Source organism: Pelodiscus sinensis, chromosome 11, assembly GCF_049634645.1.
Source record: "Pelodiscus sinensis isolate JC-2024 chromosome 11, ASM4963464v1, whole genome shotgun sequence".
In the NCBI taxonomy this organism is placed as follows: domain Eukaryota; kingdom Metazoa; phylum Chordata; order Testudines; family Trionychidae; genus Pelodiscus; species Pelodiscus sinensis.
Genome location: NC_134721.1, coordinates 24,279,718 through 24,307,237, shown reverse-complemented (window position 1 = coordinate 24,307,237; position 27,520 = coordinate 24,279,718). Strand labels below are relative to the sequence as shown.

Here is a 27,520-nt window from a genome sequence, read left to right as displayed (position 1 = left end):
GGAAGAAAATTGTCACAACCATATATACCAAAGGATACAATTAAAAAAATGAACACATATGAAAAGGACAAATCAAATTTCAGAACAGAAGGGGGTTGGGGGTGGGGGAAGGTAAATGTCTGTGAGCTAATGATATTAGAGGTGATAATTGGGGAAGCTATCTTTGTAATGGGTAAGGTAATTAGATTCTTTATTCAAACTCAGGCGTAAAGTGTCAAATTTAAGCATGAATGAGAGTTCAGAGGATTCTCTTTCAAGTTCAGTCTTAAAAGGCCTTTGAAGCAGGATGCAGGTAATCAAGTCGTTGAGACAATGTCCTTTCTGGTTGAAATGGCAAGAAACTGTTTTTTCTTTGTGATCCTGTCTAATATCTGTTTTGTGGGTATTGATCCTTTGGCGAAGTGTCTGAGACGTTTGTCCAATGTACATAGCAGACGGACACTTTCGGCACATGATAGAGATCTTAAGGCATTTTACACATAAAATCCCATGCAATCAAATCTTTTTTCTTTACCCTGAAATTGCCCATGGCTCTCTCACATTGAACTGCCTGGTTTAGTGTTGGGGGATACTGTATGCTATCCTAACCTTTCAATCTGATTTCCAGTATTTTGCTTCTTTTCGTTTGCAATCCTAATCCAATTCTCTCCGCCAGACCCTAGCGTAATAGCTCTTTCAGTTTGCACCTGTCCTGATCATACGTTTCTTCCCTTCTCTGCCAAGCTCCTCTGCTTTCCCTTTATCCTCCATACTCATTGTAGGCCGGAGTCTGAAACCCTTGTTCACCCCTGGCGCCTTACTCTGAGCCCGTCACCCGCTTTGCCAAAGCCCCCTGGCCCTGAGGAGAGAGGGGTGAATTGTGTCCCGGCTCCTTTTAGACCCTGACATTCCTGCAGGTCTAATCCCGCCTCCCAGGGAACTCCATTGGTTCCCGTGGCCGCTTTGTTTCTCTTTTCGGCAAGTCTCTTGACCTGGGCGCCTTCGGATTGAGCGAAGAGTTCCACCCCAGAAATCCTCTGCAAATTCCAATTTTAGGCCCAGACGAATAAACCTTCCCCGCCTCCCTCGGGGGGGAGGGGAGTTGAGACCTTTCCCGTTTGCATGGGCCCGTCTTGACGCAGGAGAGCTTCTGGGGCGGGCCGCCCCAGCGGAAGGAGGGGGGGGGGTAGGCTAACCTGGGTAAGGTTGCGCCTCCCTTGTGGTGTGACTCTTTAGCGACGCTCCCCGGGCGCGCCTGTGGAAGCGGCGGGGCCGGAGCCGCAGCTAGGGGATGGCGGGGCTCAGCTCTCGCGGCTGAGTGGCGCTGCCTCCTCCTGAGCAGGTAGCAGGAGCGGCCGGGCCGGGAAGGGGCGCGCGGGCCCGGTGCTGACCCGGCAGGGGGAGGGGGCGTGGGGCCGGGCGGCTGCGGGTTGTGCCAGGCAGGCGGCCGGGGGGCGGGCCCTGTTTGGACGCGGCTCGTTTCCGTGTCAGCGGGTCCGGGCGCGGACTGGCGGGGACATAAGGGCAGGTGCGGGTCGCAGCGCGGCGAGTCCGTGGGGTCCGGGCTCCGGCTGGTCTGGGGCCGCCCCCGTCGGATCGAAAGCGGAGGCCTTCGCCTGGCTGGGCAGTGGGGGCTGAGACGCTGCCCGGTCCTTGTTGTCTCTGGCCGCAGGGAGCAGGACGGGAAGGGCTTGGTCTGCAGGAAGCGTTTGGGGGTCGGTTTCGGGGAAACAAACTTCATAGCCCTGGCTCTGGAGGAGACTTCCCCGGGGCTCCCCGTCCTGGCAGGTGTTTGCAAACCAGGTTGGACAAACACCTATAAGGGATAGAAATGTCGCCGTGTTAGTCTGGGGTAGCTGAAGCAAAATGCAGGACAATGTAGCACTTTAAAGACTAACAAGATGGTTAGTCATCATCTAATAAACCATCTTGTTAGTCTTTAAAGTGCTACATTGTCCTGCATTTTGCTTCACCTGTAAGGGAGGGATGGGTTAGGGTTACTGGGTCATGCCTCAGTGGAGGGGCACGGCTTTGACAACTTCCCCAGGTCCATTGCAGCCCTGCCTTTGTATGATTCACAGCCCCGCTCCTCCAGCCTCCCTGGGGGAGATACTGCTAATAAGGGAGCGATGAGCCTCTTAAGGGTTGGTTACATATGGAAGTTGCCGAGGTGAAAATGGGCCCGCGGTTCTTGTACATTTCAAAGGAAGAGGTACAGCAGTGGGGACTAGCAGGAGGAGGAATGTTTCAGTCCCTGCTCCCGCTGTTTCCTCGCTGCGCCTCTTCCTCCCTTGCTTCTCCCCATGCCTGGATGATGCTAGAGGAAACCAGCATCTAAGTCTGTTTTCCCCCCAGCACTGGCTCCTGCTCCCCTTCTTGCTGCTTCTCTCAAATAGAGAGGCATGTGGGAGTGGTGGTGGAAGGAAGTGACAAGTTGAGTCACTGCTCAGCTACCCAATAAGTATATGCTTTTCAGATAGTCAACTAGTCGTTTACATCCCTAATTAAAACTATAACTTGCTCAGGTTATATTAGGATTTTAATGCAACTTATTACAGTTTAATAAACATTTCTCTTCCTCCCCTCCCCTGGTAGACAGATTATTTGTGGGTAGATCAGGCTTGAATGGGAAATACCTATTCAGTCTTTTTATTCTGGGGATGTATGTATGTTGGGGAAGTGGTTGCTAGTCTCAGGAGTTCTAACAAAAAGAAATTCTTTTTGCTAGTTGTGTTTTTTTGTCTGGGCTTCATCACTAGCAATTTCTAGCAACACAATGTCTATTCCCTGTATGGGTGCTGCTGACCGGGAGCTTTCTGTGTTGTGTTAGTGATACAGTACATAGAAACTCACCTCTTCTATGAGGAGTGAGTTTTTCAAAATGGAAATCAAGCAAATTTTTTGGGCAGATGGAAGGCCGTAGCAGCTTGGCTCAGCTGTTAGGAAGTACCAAAGTCTAACTGCATAGTGTGTGAATTCTAGCCATCACTTTGGGAACCGTTATGTGAATATGCATGTCAGGGATATAAGAATGTGCAAATGTTACTCTTTTAAAAAGCCTTTATGGAGAGGGAGTGGAGCTTTACCGTATGAAGTTGCAGAAGTTTGGGAGACTTTGTTAGGATGACTATTTAATCCCTATTTGAAAATCCTTGGCGTAGCCCTGTGTTCCCAAATTAAGCTATTGTTATGACTGTAAACAGGATTTGACCATGACCTCTGACTGGCCTCCAGATCTGGCCTCTTAATTTGGGAGTAAGCGTTACTTAAAATTTTAGGTCAGATTTTTCAGACATATCTCAGATTAGATATCTGTATAGACATCCTAATTTAAGAATGTAGGAATGGCCATACTGGGTCAGACCAAAAGTCCATCTAGCTCAGTATTCTGTCGTCTTATAGTGCCCAATGCCAAGTGCCCCAGAGGGATCGAACAGAATAGGTAATCGAGTGATCCATCCTCTATGGCCTATTCCCAGCTTCTGACAAAGAAAGGCTAGGGACACAAACTTGTTCATCCTAGCTAATAGCCATGGATGGCCCTATCCTCCATGAATTTATCTTGTTCTTTCTTTTACCCTGTTATCGTCATTAATGCCTGATTTTTCAAATTCTTTTGGGAGAGGTGGATGCTCAGTACCTTAGAAAGTTAGGTTACTTGTTTAGCTGCCTAGGTATGAAATTAGATGTCTAGCATGAGGCAGGCCAACATTTTTAAATGTGTATAAGTTTCTTAGTTAATGGTATGCCCTACAGTGGGGTTCCACGGTTCCAGGACTCGGTTTTCTCAAAGGTCATTCCAGGATTGGGATCAAACCTAAGATTTCTCAAATAGTTCTGTTGGGTTTTGATACTGTTTTAGGTAATTTTAAAGGTTGAGCGTTGGACTTTAAATTTGTCAAGGGTGCACAAGCATTCTCTCTTTATTTTTTTGAAACTTTTTATCATGATACTTGATATTGTTATTCCACAATGCTATTTGCAAAGTAGTTGAGCTCTACGTAATCATTGTAAAAGAAAACAGATTTCTTAATATGATCAACAAAAAATTACTCATTGCTAACATGGAGCAAAGAATGTGTGCAGTAATAAGGGTGGGAAACCTAGGAAAGAGAAGTTGTTGAAACAGGTAGCATTGGTAACACTTGCATGTGTGAGAGTATGCCTGTTTCACATACATCAGACAACTCTGGCTTTTAAAGTCCTGTAAACTAGTGGTTTTCAACCTTTACTCATTTGCAGATCCCTAAAAAAATTTCCGGTGGAGGTGAGGACCTTTTTGGAAATCTCAGATGTAGTTTGTGGAACCCGGGGAAGAGGGGTTGAAAACCATTGTTCTAAAAGAAGTCTGCTCTGGCTTAGCCAATATCAAGTGACAGAACTCTCAGATCTTTCATCCTTAGTACACGTAATAGTTTGCACTTTACTAGCTGTCTCTCTCCTCAGGATATCCTGACGTGCCTTACAGAATTTAATGAATTTAGCCGTACAGCACAGTTTGAGAGGCAGATGAGGCGTACCCCATTTTACAGGTGGGAAAGCTGAATCACAGAGAGACTTTGTGCCCTGTCTTAGTTGTCACAGTGTTTGGGTGACAGAACTGAAACTGAAACCTAGGTGAGGTGAGATTCTCTTATGCAGTATAGTTCAGAACTTGTAGCTGAAGGGTGGGGGCAGTTAAGATAGTTCAAGTCATACTCCAGGCCAGCAGCATTACACAGACGGTTCTTAGAAATAGGGGCCTGAGTTACCTAGCCTTCTGCAGCTGCCCTATGGTAGCTGTGCTGTCTGGGACCTGGTAGCTTCACCTGGGACCTGGTGAAGTGGCCCTTTAGAGGCATTCTTACTGCCTGCACTGAGGCAATTTTCTTATGGCTAGACCAGGGCTTCTAAAGCAATTTTACTGTGCTCTGGTGCGTATTGAGTGATGTAAAGGGGCTGGAGTGGGGTAAGGATCTCCGGAGTCTTTACTTTGCTTTTAGCAGGGTCATCCTTTCTTCCCTCCTCTCCTGCATAGGGTCTGTTGACTCCGTTTACTGTGAGTTTCTTTGCTGCTTCTCTCACTTCTTCATGAGAGGCAGATCTACCTTAATTAGGGATGTATTTGAGTAGTCGAGTCGATTACTTGTCACCCCTTCCCCCACCCTACTGCCTCTATATCAGAGGCAGCAAGCGGGGAAACAGGAGCTAGTGCTGTGGGGTGGTGGCTTAAAAGCTACTCCCCCTCTCCCCCCAGCACTGGATCTACGCTGCTGCCTCCCTCCCTCCTCCACTGCTTCCTCTATCAGAGGCAACAGGAGGGGGCGGCAAGAGAGGCTATTCCGGCAGCAGCCCCTATCCCCAGGGAATCCCAGCGGGAGTTAGGACCCCCCGTGGACAGGGGCTGCTGCTGCAAAGCAGCCCCTGTTTGCAGTGGCTGGCCATGCACAGGAGCTGCTTTGCAGCAGAGGCCCCCTAACCGCAGGGGGGTCCAGCGCAGGGAGATGGCTGCTGCCAGCTGGGCCAATAGGCCAGCTCAGTCCTGGCTTTCGCTGGGTCTGGGACCAAACCTTGCTATGGCTCTGCAATTTAAAACACAGGAGCCAGGGGACGGGGCTGCCCAGCTCCTACTGCCTTTTAAATTGCAGCGCTGCAGAGGGGTTTGGTCCCACACAGCATGAGCCAGGGCTGAGCTGGCTGCCTTCCTCTATCGACTAATTTAGTTGGGGACTACTCTATTGGTAACAACCTAATTTTAGCATCCCTGATCTTAATGTCTCTATGCATGCAGCTTTGCCCTAAGCTAAAGGATATTTATAAAGGATTCCACTCATGAATTGTCGTTCAGTATATTGTGGTTTTGGGTCACTGCTGAGACTGCTGCTTGTCATTCATTTTTTTTAGCATTGTGGTTTTATTTTCTTTCTTTTTAAAACTTGCTTCAAATTATGATGTGAAAATGAAATGGGGAAGGGAGGGGGGGAATTCAGTAAACGTACTTTGCCACTAGGTGGAAAAACTCATCTTGTGATCTTGTCTTGTGGGTAAAATGAAAATGCGACCGTTTTGATGCAAACATTGATATGGTGATTTGAAAAGCTCTGTTGCAATCTTTCTTCCCACCAACACCAATTCATCCCCCTTCAAAGCGTTATTTTTACTTTAAAGACATTGCAGTAACAGTTGCATTTAACTTAGGGATGTGATTGTATACCTGTTTAAATGGTTAACTGATGAGCCTTTTATGGTTCCACACAAGGCCCCGCGAGCACCAGCTACCACCTGCCCCCCCACGCTGCTGCCACGGGAAGGGGAGTGGGCAGGTGGCTCTCGGGGAGCCACCTTCCCCCGTTGTGTAAACGTGTAATTGCTGAACATTTCAGTGGTTACACGTTTGCGCAAAAAAAAAAAAAAAGTTTAACATCCCTAATTTAAATGGGGTATTCGTTAGCACAGTTATGTGACCAAGACTGCTTGAAGGTAGAAAAGGCTGCTGACCACCCTATGTAATTAGAGGGTTTCTGACATGGTTCATATCCTTTCCTCATCAATCTGGGAAAACAAGCCAAAACTCTGTTAGCTGGTAATTCAGCTCTGGACAGGCCATGAGAGCTCAGACTGCTGCCCAGTAATTTCAACCATAAGCTTCAACTATCTTTGACCTTGTTGAAATGTCTTAATTAAAAATAAAATAGAAATCCAATTTTTTTAGTGAGAGACAAAAATAGCTGCCATTTTTATGTCACATTGACAATAACGTGGGTGTTCCATGCTACTCCATGACTAGGGATTCTAGGCACTCCGGTAAATATAATACATAATCATGGTAAACATCTAAATAGCCAGGCACATGTTCCTGTTTTTGTTGCCCCTTATGAGTCCACGGCTTGGGCAGAGAAGTTGATACAGTTTAAAGTCAGAATGGCTTCATCTCTGGCCAAAATATGGTGAGAGGAGAGTATGAATTGATTTGTTGTCTGACAAAGAAACACTTCCTGGGGGAGAAAGAAAAGGGACCTGGCCTAGAGCACTTTTTTTTTTAACCTAGCTATAATATGGTTTTACCTCATCCACACAGCTTGGGTCAAACTAGGCTAGCCTCAACATAGTTTAATAGCCATGCAGCATGGTGGTGCTGGCAGTGTAGACAAGGCCTAAGACATTGCTGGGCAACCTGCAGCTCATGAGCTATATGTGGCTGATGGGGGTTCTATGTGTGGCACGCAAGACATTTTGTTTACTGTTACCCGCCTGTAGGGCTGCAAGATGCCGCTGGTTTCCATCAACATAGTGTTTTTTCCTACTGTCATTACTAATGTTACATGCATGTAAAGCGAGGGCACATGAAGTGAGCTGGATGCTGAATACACACAGCGTTGACTCTGAAAGCTGTATTCAGTCAAAGCGCGGCTGCTATAGTTCAATCAGCACACCCAGTGAATTCTAGGTATGCAAGAGCAGGCAGACCGTCTTGGTTACAACAATCCTGCAGCCCACTGAAATGAAGGAGGGCCACTCATGTGGCCCACTCACTTGTCTAGGTTGCCTATCACTAGCCTAAGGAAATATCACTCACAATACACACAGCGGATTGTATTTCAGACTAGACTGGACAAAGCCCCAGGGATTATGCTGTTAAGGTGCCAGCTTATAGTGGGTGGAGGAAGGAGTAAAAACTCTATAGCCTAGATTCTGTTCCTGCTCCCATTGAAGTCTGCCACAATAATGCCTGGTGCTAGATGTGTGATGACTTCGCTTTTACTACCAACGTTCTTTAGAAGAAAAATAGGACATCTGGTGCTTGCCCAGAGCTAGTAGCCTGGTTGGGAGGCAGGCTTGTCCTTTGAGTTTTTATGACTGGGGCACTTAGATCTGGCCAGCCCAGCTCTGCTTATCACAGCTTGGTTGTGTTTGCATGATAATGGTGACTTTTTAAAAAAGAGGATCTAGTATCTCTGGGATCCTCTCTTCAAGAAAGATGTAAGTTCTTTCCTGTTTCACTCTCACACTGACTGATTTTTACCCAGCTTCTTTCTGTTTGTGGAATGCAGGTCAGATACCATGTCCCAGAATGGATGCCACGTGGCTGATAAGCATTATAGTATCCACCCTTTTTCCTCTCCCAATTCCTGCCCTTCCTAGAGTCAAGAGATCCATGGCATGTGTCAGGAAGAAGGACAGAGCAAAGTAATTAACTAAAATGCCTGCTTCAGAGATGTGTTTTCACTGATTAGGAATTGTGGGAAGTGGAGAGGATGTCTCTGGAATCTGAAAGTCACTCGTTGAAACCTTTGCCAGAACTAGGATTTCTGGTACAGAAATTGCCATCTCAGCACCAAGTTAATCTTCCCAAGTGTGTTTGTTTAATGTTACGTACCCAAGGTAGTGCAACATACAGCAATTATTGAAGAAAGCCCCAATCCAACAAGTACCTGTTAGAATGCCTGGATGAAAAGTGGGTCTGTTAGCAAAGAGCCACCACTCACCTTTCATTGTAAGCTCTGGAAAGCACCCCAGCTTTCCAGAAGAAAGAACAGCCCTGTGTAGGGGAATTTTGGGCAGCCCCTGGAAGGGCAACACCTAAATGCCAAAGGTTCAGCAGATGATAGAGGGTTGTGGCTCTCCTCCTCTGATTTGTGAGAGTCCATCTGCTGGCTCTGCTGTCATGTGGCAAAAAAACCCACCTTCCTAAACTCATCCTGACTGTCCACTTTCACAGTGCTGGCTTTGTTTTAAAAGCCAAATAAAGGGGAATTGTCTTGAGATTAATTCTGGATTACCTACAGAAAACTGGCTGTCAAAGCTTTATCTGTACCTCTTCACTGAGAGAAAAAACTCCAACAATCTCACAATGCTGAGTCTCTGAGTCTCAATCAACTGATTTATGCTCATCTCCAGGGTTAAAAATAGTGTAAACATTTGCATTTTGGGCTGGAACATAGACTCTGAGACCCTTCTCCCTTGACAAGTCTTAGAGCCCAGCCTGCAGGCTGAACCAATATGTCCATACTGCTGTTTTTCGCCCAAGGGTGTGAGCCCCACGAACCTGGGTCAATTGAACAGGGTCTGAGACAGGGTGCAACAGGTGGTGGCTTTTTTCCCCTTTGTGGACATCATTTACCAGAACCCAGGGACATGTGATGATGTGATGACAATAGGCAGGTTTTCTTAATCTCCCTGTGCTCTATGATGACTCTGTCGGGGAGAGCTGGGTTCTACAGTGAGCAAGACTTGGGTGTTGTATTGCACCTTGTATCTGTGGAATGTGAAGAACATTTCAGGGGTAGGGTTCCTATTTACAGCAGGGGAAACTGCTGTGTAGAGAAGGGATTGGCCCATGATCATATATCACATCTAACTCCGGGCCCAGTGACAATCCAGCTCTTTGACCTCCCAGTCTGCTTTAACCCCATGACATGTCCCACAAAGCTTATCATGTCACTGCATTTCAATGGTGGTGGATTGAGCTGTTTATAATTTGCATGTCTAAGTACCCTATACTCAAACTTAGTTGAGCCTCTTGTATGGGTGGGTCCTTAAAAGAAATCATAGGGCCAGTTTCTTCCATAATTTTCACCAGTGAACTCCACTGAAATCAGTGTCAATGATTTGGGATTTTATGGATGCGAGTGCAGACTTGGCCCAGTAATACGTGCATGATAACTAATAACTCAGCAGGAGCAGCCCCTGATAGCAGAGAAAAGTGGTGATAGGTCAGACATGTAGGCAGGGAGAATGTGAGTATGTATTTAGGGAGGGCAGGTCATATGGTAACTGGTTTCAGCAGGGGAGCGGGCAATCTCATCTTCCTTCAAAATGCTAGAGGAGAGCATGTGTGATATAGTAGATCAGGCATGTCCAAAGTCCGGCCCGTGGGCCAATTGCGGCCCGTGTTCCGGTTTAATACGGCCCCACAGGTAATTTGGCAATATCTATCTTTTATGGCCCCCAACGAATCCATATGTATTGAGATGAATACATTGTAAAATCTCAGTTAATGTCAGTTGGTCTAAATCAGTTATAAATATATTTGGACACAACATGTATACTTGGTGTTATGTTCCTGTTCATATTTTTTGAACTTAAAAGTTGACAGACAACCTTTATTACCAATAATATGTAATGTACTTTACAATGTTCCTGACATATATTTCAGCTTCCTGAATTTTTTTTTCATCTGGCCTTCAGATATGAAAGGCAGAGTGATTTAACACCTGTTCAGATTTGTCATCCATGTGACGAAATGAAAAGTATGCCGTTTGCAATAAACTTTGCATAAAATAGTTAATTTGCGTTTAATTTTAATGGTTCAAAGAATGTCAGGCAAAATGGTCGGCCCTCACGCATGTTCACTTCATAAAATCTGGCCCTCTTTGAAAAAAGTTTGGACACCCTTGTAGTAGATGGAAGAGGGAACCCAGGACTTCAGGGTTGTACATTTGACTGTTCCCCAGTGTAATATTGGAGAGGTCACTGAATAACTCTGTGCTTCAACTTCTATATTGATCAATTAGGGACAGTGATAGATAGTAACTTATATCCCTAGAAGTACTTGGTGATCCATGGTTGAAAAGAGCTGTAGAAGCTCTTTCTGAGTATGGAAAAAAACAATAAATGGTCTGGTAGCACTTTATAGACTAACAAAACATGTAAATGGTATCATGAGCTTTCGAGGGGCACAGCCCCTTCTTCAGATGACTCCTTCATAACTCCGGTCATCTGAAGAAGGGGGCTGTGCCCACGAAAGCTCATGATACCATCTACGTGTTTTGTTAGTCTATAAAGTGCTACCAGACCATTTGTTGTTTTTTTTAATGTAACAGACTAACTAGGCTACCCCTTGAAGTTTCTGAGTACGGTACTTTGTGGTAGTGAGTAGGATGCAATTATTGTGGGGTAAATATCAAGGATATTCATTGTAGGGATGTTAAATATCGGTTAATTGAATAGTTGAGTAACCTCATGAATTCGTATCGGTTACTCGACTATTCTCTAGTCCCTGGAGGTGGGTCCAGCAGTCACTGCTCGCTGGCTTCATTCCCAAGGAGCCCCCTGCCACTCTGCACTGCTGCCTCTGTATCAGAGGCAGCAGCGTGGGGTGCCAAGTGGGAGCTGGTATGCCGGAGGAGCCAGTTTAAAAGCCAACTCTCCCGTCATGGAATGGCTCCCTGTTGCCCTGCGCTGCTGCCTCTGATACAGGGGTGGCAGCAGCCCATTTGGGAGGGGAGTGACTGGTCTGAGCTCCTGGACCCAGCGTGAACCAGAACTGAGCCAGACTGTTTGCCGCCTACCTCCTAATAACACTTTAAATGCACAGCCGGAGAGGAAATAGGTCCTAGACCCATTGCAAGCCAGGACTGAGACAGGCTGTTGGCCAGCCTGCTAAAAAATTTACTGGTGAGGGGAAAGGGAAAAATGTGTGTAGTCTATAGCAGTGTTTCTCAACCTTTTTTTTTTTAATTTTATTTTTAAATAAAGTACACCTTTAAAAAAAATAAGTACTCCCAGTAGCTACAGTTTTTTTCTACCATTGCAACACATTTGTTTAAACAGCTTAATTGTAGCAGGGTGGGCAATGAAATTTTTGGGCATAAAAAGTACAAAAATAATAAAGCGCTGTGAAGCTTAAAACAAAAATTTTGTTTTCTCCAAATTTCAGTTGTGTTGATGTACCCCCACACATACTTTTCTCTAGTACCCCCTAAGGATACTCATACCACTGATTGAGAAACACTGGTCTATAACATTAACCTATAAGCTTTTGCTTATTGGTTAATCGACTACACTCTTACATTCCTAGTTCGTTGCTGATCTTCCTGCTCAATTGTAAGATTGCTTTTTGCCTTCATCTTGGTTGCTCTGTGTTGTATCATGCTTGGTCTTGGCACCTCTGTGTGTGACTAACTGTCTATCCCGCTTCCAGACCAGAGGCAAGATGGCCCAGTCCATGACATCTGTGGTGAGGTTCTCCGCATATGACAATGTCACCCACTCTACTGCCACTACCCTGCTTATGGCCTCAGATAATGTGACGACTCTGCCCCCAACAACAGTCCGGGCAATCAATGACACCAACATCACTATGCCACACAAGTGCCTGCTGTTGCTATACGAAGACATTGGGAAGTCCAGGTGAGGGTAGGAGCTGGGTCTGGACCATGTCCAAAGAATGATGACTCTCAGGAGTAGAAGCGAGAGAAAGTGAGGCTGATGTATGCCTCTGGGTAAGGGGAAATCATGCAAGTTGACTTTTTAATTGTTTATTTTTTGCAGAGTCCGCTATTGGGACCTTATGCTTCTGGTTCCCAATGTGCTTTTCTTTGTCTTTCTTCTCTGGAAACTGCCCTCTGCCAGGGCCAAAATCCATGTCACTTCCAGCCCCATCTTTACTACCTTCTACATACTGGTAAGTACAGCACCTGGTCTCTGAATGATTGGGGAGTATTAAAGTGGTGTGTGCATTTTTGTGTTTTGTCTACCTTCACCCACCTTCCGAGAACATTTATGGCTCATGGAACACCTGAGTTAGGTCCCTGGTTGGTAAAAGCCCTTTGGCTCCTACATAAATATACAGGTTTTCTTTTTAAATTAAGTTGTACAGTTAGAAATGTGCACAAACTTTCAGAGTAGGTGGTGGTAGTGGTAGGCAATCTTGAACAATCTAATATATAGAAAAATGCTACAGAATTTTTAAAAAGTATTATCAGTAGTTTTAAATTTGGATGTAAACCTTCCCCAGTGGTGTCTGTGTGTGCAATTGGCTCAGCCAGGATCAAAGTGCTAGGGAACCAGGAAAGCTCAACTGACCAGAAACTGAAGAAAAGAAACAAAAGTGAAACTGCCTAAGCTGTTGGCTTTGCAAGGAGCAAAAAATAACTCAGGAGAAGAGACCATGAAAAGTATTTCTCCATTTTATAATGTTGTGTATAATGTTGATAGGAAAAAGGGGATGTAAAATGTTTCCTTTGAAATCAGCATTTGTAAATTTCAGACAATTATCTCGGTCAGGTTTCTGGAAAGTGAACGGAGGTTTTCCTCTTCCAGGGCTTGGTACAGCCCCTTAGGCTCTGTTTAGCCTGTCACCATCCCAGGTCTCTTCTTGATCCATCTCAAAACCCTCCTGTAGTTTGTTGTTTACTGATCCCTTACTGAACTGATGTTATTTTTTATTGTTAAAAATAAGTGTGGGATTTGGGGAGAGGCCACCCTTTTGCCTCTTGAAGCAGTAGCAAAGAAGATCCAGTTCCCATACAAGGGAGTAAAATATGGCTGCTAAACTGGTGCCATTGAACATTAAAAATGTTTGCTTTCTTCTCAGTGCAACTTTCCCCAAACTTGCACTCCAGTGAATTATAACACTGCATTCTCTTTATGAGTTGCACTCCTCCCACACCCCACTGCAAGGGTGTCTGTCCTTCAAAGCACCCAGCTGGGTGTAAAGCTGGACTGCACAGGAAGAGGCTACAAAGATCTGTGGTAGATAGTACATTTCAAAATACCCATGGAGTACATTTTCCCTCCTTGGCTCACCGTCACTGTGGAAAGGAAAATACGGTTTGTGATAAGGATGTAAAATCCCAATTAATCAGATAACCGGTTAAACATTAGGTTGCATCACCATTTAGGGTGATGCTTATTGGTTAACTGTTAACCTTTCACAGTTAACCTTAGTTTGAGTTGGTTAATCAGATTTGACCTTTGCCCGTATTGGGATAGGTTTAGGCACTTTATATCCCTAGAGGATTAGCATAATTTAACCCACAATACTGGAAACTCTTCTTGGAAAAGCTTGTGTTTTCAGTAGAGATGTAAACTGTCATGTAAAAAGTTAACCAGTTACTGGTAGGTATCACCCAGTAAGTGTGATTCTTACCAGGTAACCAGTTACCCCTTTACATCCATAGTTTTCAGAAACTTAGAAGTCCTGGTCCGCAGCTGATTTTTCATCTTGCACATGCTTGAGGGCTGCCAGTGTTGAATGAATGGACTGTGGAGCTTTATAGCTGATCTGAGGGGGTCTGTTAGCTGATGTCCTGTGGCATTGGTTACCTGGTGAGATCTGTATACTGGGTCACACTAGGTATTGTCCTCATAATCGGGAGTGGTGTTTTTCTTGTTGACTCTTTTCCTGGGCTGAGGTGGTGGGAGTGGAAAAGATAGAATTATGTTCTTAGACCCCCCCCCCCCATATTCCATTGTATATCAGGACTGAATGAGGCTCCTTGCACTACTTGTTGAGGGAAATTTGGTGTTGATTCTTTTTCATCGAGTCTAAGTCTGCTGTCTACGAAATACTCATACCAAGTAAGCCTGGGGAGTGGGAGACCAGCCCTAGGACTCTCTCTTGGATCTCGGATTTAGAAGTCCCGGAGTACTAACTGTTAGGCTTCTAAGCTAACATGGAAACTGGTTCCTAGAGCAGAATCCCGATTATCATCCCGAGCAATGGGCAGGACATGAGCACCCGTTCACCTTTGTTGTATTTCCTAGGTATTTGTGGTGGCGTTAGTTGGGATTGCTCGTGCTGTTGTCTCCATGACGGTCAGCGCCTCTGATGCTGCTACAGTTGCAGATAAGGTGAGTAAAGCACTGACCCTAGATACTTCTGCCTTGTGCAGTTATGGCCCTTCTGATTAGCAGCTTCCTGTTTACACGCATACACGAAGAATGTTTTTATCTGCAGCGCTCATGATGGGTGGTTACTGTAGAGTCTCACTTCAATAACCGTAGCCAAATGATTAGAGTGTCCAGATCTGTGGAACAATGTGCTTGCTAAATAACACATCAGTAGTAGCAAAGTCTCCATTTTGCAAGGAGAGAATGACTCAGCTAGGCATCTTGATGCAAAGCCAGGACCTCCCACAATTGCCTGATAACTGGCAACACCCAGACTTCAATGTTCCTAACTGCAGCAGCTGAGTGAAAAATGTGGGGTACTTTCCTGTCTGAGAACAAACAACACTGAAGTCCATTGTGATTCTAGTAACTGAATGTTTCCAGATCAATGAAAGGGCAAATAGGAGATGTCTCTGTAAAGTAAATTTTCTTCTAGAAAGTTCAATGATTACCACAAGTGGGCAGTCCCTAAATCAAATGTTCTGTAGCTCTTTTGTTGTTGGAGGCAGAAGTCCTACCTTGGAAAGGTGACCTTCTCCAAAGTTTCCTGGATGTCCTGTATTTTCTAGGTTCTCTTTCTCCCTGACATACCCTGTTTTTGCACTGGCTAGCTAGATCTTGGTAGCCTTTTCCCTTCACCTCTGCTACACAAATCAGGGTGTGGGCATTAAATAAAAGATGAGATTTCATGAGGGTAACACTGTGCCTCTGAACTCTCTGTTGTTTGTGGTGCTGGGAAGTTACAGAAGGACATAAAGAAAACCGAACAGAACATCTACAGGGAATGTGGCATTGCAAGAAAGGGTGCTTTGACAGGTGGTGCATGGCTTTTTAAATAGGAATTGCTGTTGTGTGATTGGTTCTAAAATTCATGAGTAACTCCACCAGGAGAGATACTCTGGGTTCTAATCCCAGACATGCCATTGCTTCCCTTAGGAAAAGTCATTTTGTGTCTCTGTGTCTCGCCGTGACATGGAAATAAGTAGTATCAGTCCTTTAGGGAGCTTTAAGAGTTTATTTTGCTTCAAGATTTTGCTATTGATGCTGGATAGCAGCATCAGAGGAGGGCACGAGAACTTACCAGCTAGAGGTTTGCTGCAGCATAGCTCCAATAGTCCTAGTTTCTATGGTGCTGAAGATGCATGTTGTTCAGGTTGGCAGTGATTGGGAATGCAGCAGAGATGATACTTGCTGCCCCAGAAAGACACCTTTAACTGTACTGAACTGCTGCCACTTTCTCAGGCCTTCTGGTGGTGCATCGTTCATTCTCTCTCATTCCTTATCAGCCAGGTGGGCCATGTGTGCAGGGCTTGCCTTGAGGGAAGGGGTATAATTAGGGGGGAATTAGTTAATTTTCAGCCCACTCATTTTCACCCATTTTCAGCATCTTCTGCAAAAGGTGAGGGAGTTATATGGGAAGGATCAGCTCCACCTGAAAAGTGTCTCGCTCGCCCCCACCCCTACCCAACCCACCCAGGGCAAGAGGTGGAGTCACACTGCATAAACTTCCCCTTGGCTCCTGGCTCTCCTAACCCTGATCTGTTGTTTCTCAGATTCTGTGGGAGATCACAAGGTTCTTCCTCCTGGCCATTGAGCTGAGTGTGGTGATCCTAGGCCTTGCCTTTGGTAGGTACCAGAAGGTTTGCTGCTTTCCAGTGCTCCAGATGCATGTCTTTCCTTTGTGGGGGTGGTGTGTGCAGCTTGCCTCTACCTGCATGGGGCAGGAGGAGTTAATCCTCTGCAGCAGGGCATTGCTAGAAGAAAGATAGGAGACAAGTAAGACTCTTATTACTGGAAGTGACCTGTGGTCTCATTTGTGAAGTTTTCTGTGTGGCTTGTGCTTTCACCAGGACATGTTGGATTCACATGTGCACTTGTAGTGATGCTGCATGCAAATTAGGGGAAGGGGAGGATGCTGGTGCACCATCAGACTCCAGCATGCAATTTTTCCCCGAGGGCTTTTAAAAGTCATTTGCTTGAACCCCACGGTCTTTAGGACGGAGAGCCCTCTGGGGCCCTCTTGTTGTCTCTTCCCTTTTAGTGCCATGTGAAGGATGAAGCCTCTGCAGACTGTCAGAGATGCTTTCATTTGAGCTCAGGGAGATGCTCCTTAGCTGTAGTCCTCAGGTGCATATGTGTACTCATCGACATATTGCCATGTTCATCACTGCAGTATCTAAGCACTGGATCCCCCACCTACAGGGCTCACAACCTCAATGCAGGTTCTCCTGGATGACTTGAACAGTCTTTTAACTGTTCTCCAAAGAGAGAAATTTCCAGCAGTTCTGTGTAGATAACATTGCTGCTCACTCTGTCCAGTAACTGTAGTGGGGGATGGGTGGGAAGGAAGCAAAGTCAGTCTCCTCTTTTATAAATGTGACATGCTGAGTCCTGTGAAAGGCTTAAACAGTCTGCAAAAGCGACGAGGAGTCCTGTGGCACCTTATAGACTAACTGAAGTGTAGGAGCATAAGCTTTCGTGGGCAAAGACCCACTTCGTCAGATGCATGCATCTGACGAAGTGGGTCTTTGCCCACGAAAGCTTATGCTCCTACACTTCAGTTAGTCTATAAGGTGCCACAGGACTCCTCGTCGCTTTTGCAGACTCAGACTAACACGGCTACCCCTCTGATACTTAAACAGTCTGGGCATTCCTTGTTTTAAACAAACTGTAATCCTCCTCCTGGGGGGTGGACAAGGGCGTTCTAGTGTGGTAGCAGCTTCTAGAGACAGCTGATGTGATGAGGTTGACTAGGGTCTGATCTGTCCTTGTTCCTTTCAGGTCATCTTGAGAGCCAGTCCAGTGTCAAGCGTGTACTGGCAATTACCACAGTGTTGTCATTGGCCTACTCTGTTACCCAGGTGAGCACATGGAGGCCTGCAAGCTAGTGCTAATGTAGGAGAGCCTGCTGGTTTGGAGCTGAGTGGAGAAGGGGGCCTGTTGCTTTGGAGTCTGGGGAGAAAAGAAGTGTAGCTAAGATTACTCTCCATTCTGTGAGACTGGTAACATAACAGGAGCCTTTCACCTGTAGGGCAGTGGATTGAAACCAGCCTGAATCAAGAGGACTGGCTGGTTGAATGGAGGGTCAGGAAATCAGATACCAGGTTAAGGGGACTGGCTGGTTGAAGGGATTGAGGAGTGGGCACTGGAGCTTTCCACAGCTAAACAAGTACTTCTAAATCCAGCCGATGGTTCCCTCCTAACTCAAAGAAGAAACAGGATATGCTTATTAACCAGAGCTGTCCAGGGGCCCTCCCAGCCTGACGTCTCCTGCCACTTCCATCACGTAACCATTTAGTATATTAGCTGCATCTTGCGCTCTCTGAACAATGTGCTGTGTGTCTGGCCATGTTCTCCTCTTCACTAGTGGCTGTGTCCAGCCCTTTGTAATAGTCTCTCTAGTGGAGGCAGTACCGGAGTAACAGGGCCATCATTGTTCAGTGCTTGGGCTCTTGCATACAGAGGCAGTGAGCTGATTGTTACCACATGATATGCTGGAAGAGCCTCATTAAATACCAAGTGGCTAAGCTGTATCTTGATTCAGTAACTCCCTCTTTTCTTCATTGTCTGTGCCATCGGATCTGTCTAGCCTGCTTTCAGATGGACTCCAGGTACATGAGGCTGGGTCTCCTTTCCCAGCTGTGCACAAGTGCAAGGGTTTTACAGATTGGATGTTATAATAGGAAGTATGGGACTTGCCATTCCATGTCACACCAGTGGCCCTTTGAATCTAGTCTCCTGCCTCCAATCCATTCTGTCTTCTGGGACATCGCAGGAGCTGTTCTTCTCTAGACCCAAACATTGGCTGGTCCCCTCAGTTGCTTAGTTGCTCCCTTCCCATCTTGGGCCCTAAGGGAAAAGTCTCTCCCATTGCAGTGACATGTGCACATACATTCAAATGGCTGCTTATCTGTTATTAAACAGACACCTACCCTTGCCACTTCCTTCTCCCTTCTTCTGCCCTGTTGGAGTCCTGTGGCTCCCCAGCTCTTCACCCACATCTCATCCACTGTCTTCCTAGATGAGAGCAATGCAAAGGTCAGGGTTCAGTGGAGCAGTTGTAAATTCAAGTATCTTTTGTTCCGTGTCTTGTGGTAGTGTGTATCGGGAGTATAAGGAGGGGTCTGTAAGAGGCTGTGTTGAGATAATGCCTTTCTCTCTGTTAGGGGACACTGGAGATCCTATACCCTGATGCTCACCTCTCAGCTGAAGACTTCAACATCTATGGCCATGGGGGAAGGCACTTCTGGCTTGCCAGCTCCTGTTTCTTCTTTCTGGTAAGTATAAACTCTGTTCTAATAATTCCTGAGACACATGGAAATACAGTTTGGAGAGGTATCAAAGTGGTACCACTTCCCTGGCAGCTTGATGTCTTTTAAATAGCCTTGTGAGAATTGGGTCCAGGTAGTCAAATGCAAAGCCACAAACACTAGACAGTCCCTGGTTCTGCAGAAGGACCTGCTTATTCTCTTGTAACACTCTGGTTTCAGTGTTGGAACTGAGATCTCCTGCAAATTGATGCCCCTCAAAGGGAGAGGGAAGGCAAATGAAGATTGCGTGGGGATGGGGCTCGGGCTGCGTTTTTGGCATTAGAATTCTAGCTCTGTTTGGTGCCTCTTCCCAATATTCCAAAGTCAAGAGCCCTCAAGGCCTGAGCCAGCAAGGAACTGAGCACTTAGGACTCCATTAGCTCCCATGTCAGTTGCTTGGTTCCCTGTATCCCCTTCCTTTTCTCTGTGAATTCATGTTTATACCGTGCCGGTGGGGTGGCACTTTGCACATCCACCGTCCTTTGAGATTTCAGCAGTTCAACCTGAAGCCAGCGGTAAAACTATTTGCAAGGGCAAAGATCTAGCTGTTTCCTTCTGCTTCAACAGGTCTATTCCTTGGTGGTGATTCTTCCAAAAACTCCTCTGAAAGACCGGATTTCTCTACCATGTAAGTGGGCACACCAGGCTTCATATGGCATAGCCAGACAGTGCTGGGACAGAACCATGAATCGGTGGTGGTGGGGTTGTTTACATGAATAGGAATCAAGGGTTCTTTATGCCTCAACCTGTAACCAAATCTACTGCATTGCCTTCCTCCCCAGCCAGTGACTGGGGCGCTGGGTATGTGGCAGGGGCCTGTGTTAGCCCTCTAGAAGTCAGCACTTTTTTACGCTGGCAGACAAAGAATGTCGTAGCACAATAGTAGGCAGGTAAGCATCCATTGTAAATTAGGATTACTTTGGGGCTGTGCAAGCAAAAATAACTAATTCTTGAATGGTGAAATCCCTGCGACTAACATGTCTTGCATTTCAGAGTCTCTCCCTTCTGAGATGACAGAGGGTGAGAGAACATGTTTCCATCCCTACTGTAACTCTCAAGGAATTGAATGAAGAGAATGGGACTTTTCCATTATTGAGATCAGGGGGAGGAAGTGTTATGCATTTGAGTCCCAGTAAGCCTCTTGTAAGGTGTGGTGAGCACCATAAGGAAAGGCTTGGCTTCTGAAAACCAAAGTCCCCTATTGTGTAGCATATGAGGTTACATCATCTTGGTGTAGAGCAGCTGACTGGCCACTTAGTCTGGAAAGTTTAGAGCTTTTCCTTCCAGACTGCTAGGAGTTGCTAATTGCTCTTGTCTGGTTTGGCAACTCTGTCACTTGTGTTAGTATGGTACATCTGGAGCATACCGAAGTGGCTGGAGTAGCGGAACGGGGGGATGGATGGTTCAGGTTATTGGAATACTTCCTTAAATTATTCCTTCTTTAAATGAAAATAAGTTGTCTGTGTGATGCTCACCAAAGCAATGGGCTATGCTTGGCATGCTGTAGGCAGGGGCTGGGCAGTTTCCCAGGCCACAGCTCTGCCAATGTACCTTGCTCCAGACCTGCAATATCCAAGCTATTCCAGTCTTGGCAACTCTCCATTCTGCTGATACCCTCACACCTGATGGACAGTGCCCCTTGTCTGCACTCCATGCAGCTTTAACTAATTCCTTCATTTCTGACCCACAGCACCTCTTCTGGTTTAGTCACAGGCCTTTGAGTGCCAAAATTGCTGCCTGTGTTGCATGTTTGTTTGTCTGGTGACCAGCATCAGGTCAGCATGTACAGCTGTAACAGGCTTACATGTGTTGTTTTGAGCCACCCCTTTAAACTCCAACTTTTTCTTGATGATACATGAGCCTGTCGTTTCACCCCTTTTACCGTATTAATATATAGCTCTTTATTTCCTGCAGCACTCCTGGCATAGAGTGTGGTATGGGGAAAAAATATGAGATAAGGACTTCCTGCATTCCATAATGTGTTCTCTTTAAATGTTTGATTCCCTTCCCCTCTGCACGTGGCTTTGTGTCACTTCTATCAAGCAAGGTGTAGCTATCATGGCCATACATTGAGTCAGTGCTGAGGGGGTTAGATTTCATTGTTGTGTCCTTGTCTGTCTTACAGCTAGGAAGAGTTTTTATGTCTATGCTGGAATTCTTGCTCTGCTGAATCTGGTGCAGGGCTTGGGCAGTGCCCTTCTCTGTGTGGATATCATAGAAGGACTGTGGTATGTATGCAGGACCCCTCACATCCTTCCTGCTACTATAGATAGATCCTTGGGTTGGCAGAAGGAAGAGAGCCCAGTTGAGCAAAACTTATTTAATGAGTGCATAGCATCACCTTCTCCCCCTGCCCTAGGCATAGTCTTGGGATAAGGAACTTCCTGATTGTCCTTTAAGGGACATAAAGTTGTTGACATGAATTAAACTTCCATTAAGCGCTCCCTGTGGGAGACACCAGGAAAAAGCAACAGTGTAGGAAGCTACTAGAAATGAGGGGTTTGTGAATTCATTCCTTAGATCTTTCCACATTGGCCTCTTGTACCAGAGTGGGGCAGCATCTTGTTTCCAGTGATGACTAGCCATTGGCTTCATCTTGTATGGGATTTTCACAATGAGAGGGACTATGTTGTGTAAATATTAGTAGAAAACATGTACACAGCTTCCCAGAAGTAACGTGGGAACCCTACCCCTACCTCCTGAGCTGTGCTTCGGAGCTGGCAGGATTTGCTCTGGGATGCAATGCCCTGCTATTAAGGAGCTCCCCCAGTGTTTGAACTGGGCATACTGGACTGGAAGACTGTGATGTAAACACTTGGGGCCTGGAAATGGTGAGGCTGTAGTTACAGAAGTCATTAATTTGCACCAAGATAATATACTTGTTACATAGAAGGTTCTCCCTTCCCCCCCCCCCCCCAACCGATGTGTCTTTGACACTCTGCATGAAATGGGCTCCCCTTCTGAGTGGATGGTTGGGTTCATTGCATAGTAGACGCTAAATGGCTTCGTGTTTATTCTTGCCTCCAAAGCTGCGTTGATGCCACCACGTTCCTCTACTTCAGCTTCTTTGCACCTCTCATTTATGTGGCATTCCTGAAAGGCTTCTTTGGGTGAGTAATCAAACAAACGGGGTTTGATGTCAGTTGATCTTTGTGCCAAACTTGTCTCATTTGTAAAATAAAACCATTGGATGCAGCACTAGGTAGGCACTCAGGAGAACTGGGTTCTGTTCCCAGCTGTGCCATTTGTTCCTATGTGATTGTGGGTAAGTTACGTCCCTCTCTGAGACTGCATTTCTCCATCTGTATAATGGGGATAATACTTAACAGCTTAATTCTGACACATTCCTGTGAGACAGGGTTTCCCAATCTATGGGTCAGGACCCAAATATGGGTCACCATTACATTTCAAAAGGGTTGCCAAGTGTCTTCCCCAGGTGGCTCTGCCCTCCTTCCTCCTCCTGTTTTTGAATTGCCTTGGGTCACCAAGTCTTCCTGAATTATCAAAATGGATCCCCATCTGGAAAAGGTTGGGAACCGCTGCTTTGAGGAGTTTAACGTCTCCAAAGCACCAGTAAGAGCTAAATTGTTGGTCCCTGGAATGAATAATTGACTAATTACTGGGAGCCTGAGTCCCACAGCAGGATTAAATTGGTGTCTTGTCTTCTGGATTTTTTTGATGGGTTTAGGGAAATGGCCAGTGGATTAGCTAGCATAGTGGATCCAAAACCTGAAGCTGGGAACTCTTTGAACATCCCTCCGCCCCTCAAAAATGCTCTCTGACTGATTCTTGGGCTTGAGGCGCCCTTGTGTGGCCAGAGAAAGGAAATGCAGCATCTTCATCTTATGTGAACAAGACGGAACAAAATGCCTAGGCATGTTTGTGATAGAGATGCAGCCGTGTTAGTCTGGTGTAGTTGAAACAAAAGACAGAACTATGTAGCACTTTAAGTTCTGTCTTTTGTTTAGGCATGTTTGTGTGAGTCTTACCAGTGAGAGAGGAAGCAGCAGATTCTCACCCCCAGTTAAAGGTATTCTCAGAGCAAGTAAAACAGTCTTTGGGGCCTTGTATGCAGTCTGGAGACGACTAAGCTTATTTTGGAATTGGCTGTAGATAGAAACTGCTGGTTGTTCAAATAAAACTCCCTCCTGTCCGAGTGCATCTGAAGTCCCCTGGAGGAGTGATAACCTGGCCCCTTGACGTCAGTGGCAAAACGCCAATTAACTTCAGTGGCACCAGGATTTCACCCTTTTGTATTTAGGAACAAAATGTGCTTTGGTGAGAGCCCATTCCTCTACACACCGCATTCCAGCCATGTCTGTTCAATTGTAGCTCTGCCGATTTACATCATTGCTGAGCTGCAGAGCCCTCTGCTGTTTCCATCATAGATGGCAGCACCATGGGGGAATGTGCTGTGGCCGATCATCTTTTAGGACAGTGCAAGTTGCTTGTAGCTGCTGTTTCTTCTCTTGAGATACTGCCTGCCTTAACAAGGGTCTTAATTCTTTTTCCTGATTCCAGGTCTGAGCCGAAGATCCTGTTCTCCTACAAATGCCAAGTGGATGAGCCTGAGGATGTAGATGTACACCTCCCCCATGCCTATGCTGTGGCCAAGAAAGAGGGTGTGGATTCCAGCTTCTACTCAAACACCCAGATCGACACCGCAGCCTACTTGGATGACGTCGCTTCAATGCCCTACCACGTGGGCAGTGTCAACAGCATCGACAGTGACCGCTGGAAAGCTATTAATGCCTAAAGCAACCCAGATGCCCAGCACGATGCCACCCTCCCTGATCACACAGCTGCTAGGATGTTTATCAGAGACTGGCCCTTAGTCACTTGGTGTGGCTTTTCCCTCTTTCCTGGGGGTTTAAAAACCCATCATGGAACAAAAGAGCTCCAGCCCTCCCAGAAGGACCTTTTCTATCTTCATGTGAGAACAGCTGAGACCAGCTATGTTCATGAATATCTAAATGCTGAACCTTCCTGATCCTTTGTGTTCCAGATGTAGCTGTGACCCAAAAGATGGGCCTGGCTGGCACCCATTTCTTTCCAGTGACTGAAAACACTTATGTAACTGGGACGGGAGTGGGATTTTGAGGTGGGTGAGTTGAGATTAACTTCTCTGTGACACGTGTATGAAGCATTCAGCACATACAGAGAAAGGCACTTTCTTGGGCTGTCTTAACAGATCCCATTTCCCAAGTCATATTGTATTGTAGGAAGAGTGCTGTCTGAAGAGAGGAAAACTGGGAGAGCAGGGCTACTCCCCAATTCCAGCGGATACCAATGGAAATCATGAACTTCAGTAAAGTGAGAGTTACTAGGAGTGTTATGGGTGTTTATGGGAGAAGGCATACTGATGAGTGAACTGCTAAATGTGCCCTGTGACCATTACAGGGGCACTGTCTGGCACGACAGCTGTATCCGGGGTCAAAGAAAGAGACTTTTAAAGAGCCAGCATTACTATCTCTAGGAGAGACAGCGGCTATGGGAGAGTCTCTGAAGACCATGCTGCTCAGCTGTCCAGCTGCTGTGCAATTGAACTCATACTGTGAACTTGTGGTGACAAGTCACTATGTGTTTTACACTGAATTAGGGTTACATTTTAAGAATAAAATTGGCCAAGTGTGAGTTTTTCAGATCTGCACTCTGCTTTACAATCCTGACTGAATTCAGAGCTCCAAAAGGGCTGTAAAGGAGCAAGCTGGCTCTGAAGATGAAGGCTCCAAATGAGTTCAGTTGGTTGAAGCAGAGTAGAAGTCCCACATGAGTCCTGTCTGCCAGTGACCAATAACTGGTGAAGCCACAGAGTGCTAGGATCAAGGCAATTAGTGGTTTAGGTTGGGTGGTAGATGGGATGGAGGCAGGCAGGCAAACTGCTATAATTTCTATGGCAGCGTCCGTCTCCTGGACCTGTGTTGCATTACAGCTTGCACCCTAGCACAGTCACATTGGCTTCAACAGATTTTATAGCTAGATGTATTGAACCTAGAACATGGTTCTTTTAAAACTACCCAGGACCTGTCATTAACCTCTTCATGATGAAAAAAAAATCTGGCCTGGCTTTCCTGGACTTCATTATGGACCTAACACATGGTTGTTCCACTGAAAGCTGCAGATGCTGGTCTTGTGGTACCTGTGTAGTTGATTTGTATTCATTGTTGGCAAATACATTTCTGCCTGAAGTACTGGGGAGTGGAGGTTCAAATATAAATGGCTGCATTCCATTAGAGATAACAGAGTGAGAACATTTTCAATATTTCAGGATTTTGTGTGTATTTCTCTTATGTGTTTTCCTTGTGCCTGGCAGCCAAAGAAAGTGGAAGAGACAAAGACTGTAGGAAATGCTCACCCTAGTGTGGTAGTGGTTTGAATTGTGAGAAAGTAGGGTGCCAATGTGGCACAGCCAGCTTCTGAACGTGTCCAGAGTGGGAAAGGGAAAACACCAGAAGTGAGAACTGGAAGCTAGTACAGGTCTTTGAATCCATGCAGGCACCTCATTTCCTCTTGTTAATGATCAGCGCAGCCTGTCTATGGGCAAGAAGTTCTGCTGCCTTCATATTCTGTCCTCCTGATCTGTAGGCAGTGCTGTGATGTGAAGAAAAAGAGGATTTAGTTTATTTTTAAAACTTTTATCTACTTTTAAAAAGAAAGTATTTTCTGATTGATCCAGTGTTTGGGTTGAATTTTTCATGTAGCTCTTCAGAGCCTTTTAAATGCCCTCTGTCTGCAATGACGCTGACAGGTGGCGGCTGAGATTGTGTTTTTCAAGCTACTTGGCCAGGTTCAGCCTTTTCCACATTTTCCTATCATTGCAGATATACATTCAGTTGCACTGGTATTAGCAATGTTGTGGGAGCATAGGACTAAGGGTGCTTGAAACATTGCATCTGTGGGTAGAGTTAGAGGGCATGTTCCCTGAAATGCTGGTGGCCTCCTGCTTTTCAGCATGGTGGCTGCTCCTGAAGTTGAACCAGCTTAACAAAAATTACCTAGGATGGGCTGGGCTTTGCACACTGGTTCAAGAGTATCATGCTCTTGTTTGTCTAGACATATCCCATCCCAAGGAGTAAGGGCTGAGACACTTCAAGACCCTGAAAATGAGGACTTGCTTGTTCCCCTGGGTGATGTGAAGAGCAGACTGAATGCAGCCTACTCTAAATCAAATGCCGAAGGGTCATCTGGGCACATGTTCAGTGTGTCCATCAGTTCCCCTTCTCCAAGACTCAGTGTTTCCTCAAGTTAAATATAGTCTCTGAATGTCCCACATTTGTCTTTTGCTGAGGAGCTTCTGTAGTTGATATAGGACTGATCTTCCCTCTGTTGTCTTTTTATGTTTGTTATGCCTTTGAGGCCAGCACATAATATGTATGGTCCATGAGCAGAAGTGTGTTTGTGTGTCTGGGGGGACTGGGGAGATTAAAAACAGAGTAATGTATATTTTTGTTTGTAAAATAAATAAAATTAAGTTTGGCATAAACTGTAACACCTTCTCAAATCACCCAGGCTGTACAGATGTTCTTCAGAATCCTTTTAAAAACTCATCTGCCATAGTGTAATGTATCATACCCTTTTCAAAGGGAAAGGCTGTGATGGTTTTTTTTTTTTTTTTAATAATCTTTCATTCGAACAATAATCATCTAACAGTATGGAGCTGAAGTGACAATGATCCCTAATTCCAAGTAATTAAGTCAATTAAGACTTCAGCTATCCTGCTCTTCTTCCTCCTGGTTCGGAAGAGTGGGATACTTGGAACTTCTTTGTGCTGCACGTTCTCCTTACCTTGTCTCAGACTTCATGCAGCCGTCAGAGCTGGCGAACATTGCTTTTGAGCTGGCCAGTTAGGTTACTCCAGAATAGATCAGCTTGCTAGAGATGTCCTCTAGGCCTTAGCCACCTTCCACCACAACTCCATCTTCCACAGCACTACTCTAAACTGAGCAGCCTCCCCACCACTGTCTGTGCATTTACTATTTCCTCTGCTGACACCATCATTTTGTTTTCACCTCTTCCTATCTTGAGTTTCACAGCTCCCTTACCTGTGTTCCAGCTGTCCAGACTCTAGCTTGTGCAGAATGTTGCAGCAGCCACTTCCTATAACAAAGCAGATTGGATTGTATGCTCATTGTTCTCAGCCGTATTAGAGATACATTAATTTTTAAAATCCATTTAATGAAAACTTTTTAAAAAATAATCTCCATCACTTTTCTGTAACTGATATCATGGACCCTTGTGCTCTCTGTTCCTTCCACCTCTTTTGGGCTTAGATGATACCCTGCGCTCACCTTTGATGGGGCCTTGATGGACTCTTTGGACTGATTGGCTTCTTCTTGGAGGGGAGGGGAGTTATCTATGCAGTTGCTACTTCTGTGTTCCTGGTACTGCTGTTTCGGTTCTGTCAACTGTCCCCTGCCATGCAGACAGGCTGTGAATGCTATGTTGCCTAGCAACCATCACTGTAGGGATAGTTCAATGGCCTACTCCCCTCTGTCACATCCAACATCTGGCAGTGGAATAAGGCAGGGGGTGAGTGCCAGGCATCTTCTGATTTTTACATCTAACAGCATTTGAATTCTCATGCCTCTACTAGGGCAGTTGCATAGATAAGATGGCTACTCCATGGTAGTGTCAAG

At 45.7% G+C, this 27,520-nt stretch overlaps 1 protein-coding gene and 1 long non-coding RNA gene across 4 annotated transcripts; one reads left to right on the top strand and one right to left on the bottom strand.

Annotated features, from left to right (window-relative positions):
* Positions 1 to 1,164: 1,164 nt before the first annotated feature.
* On the top strand, positions 1,165 to 26,963 carry TPRA1 (transmembrane protein adipocyte associated 1). 3 transcript variants are annotated; one of them, XM_075938789.1, is made up of 11 exons: positions 1,165 to 1,321; positions 11,882 to 12,090; positions 12,232 to 12,364; positions 14,449 to 14,535; positions 16,128 to 16,200; positions 17,356 to 17,435; positions 18,741 to 18,851; positions 19,452 to 19,512; positions 21,010 to 21,112; positions 21,914 to 21,994; positions 23,406 to 26,963. In XM_075938789.1, the coding sequence occupies exons 2-11, from the start codon at positions 11,894 to 11,896 to the stop codon at positions 23,638 to 23,640; spliced, it is 1,161 nt and encodes a 386-aa protein (XP_075794904.1). In that variant the 5' UTR covers positions 1,165 to 1,321; positions 11,882 to 11,893; the 3' UTR covers positions 23,641 to 26,963. The 3 variants fall into 3 exon arrangements, with proteins under 3 accessions (XP_075794904.1, XP_075794906.1, XP_075794905.1); XM_075938791.1 differs by lacking the exon at positions 1,165 to 1,321 and adding an exon at positions 1,485 to 1,507; XM_075938790.1 differs by lacking the exon at positions 1,165 to 1,321 and adding an exon at positions 1,572 to 1,782.
* Positions 25,342 to 27,298, bottom strand: LOC142830928 (uncharacterized). Its single transcript, XR_012906479.1, has 3 exons — positions 27,173 to 27,298; positions 26,927 to 26,981; positions 25,342 to 25,475 (listed from the first exon to the last, which is right to left on the bottom strand). It is a non-coding gene; the product is annotated as an uncharacterized LOC142830928 (long non-coding RNA).
* Between the last annotated feature and the right edge of the window lie 222 nt (positions 27,299 to 27,520).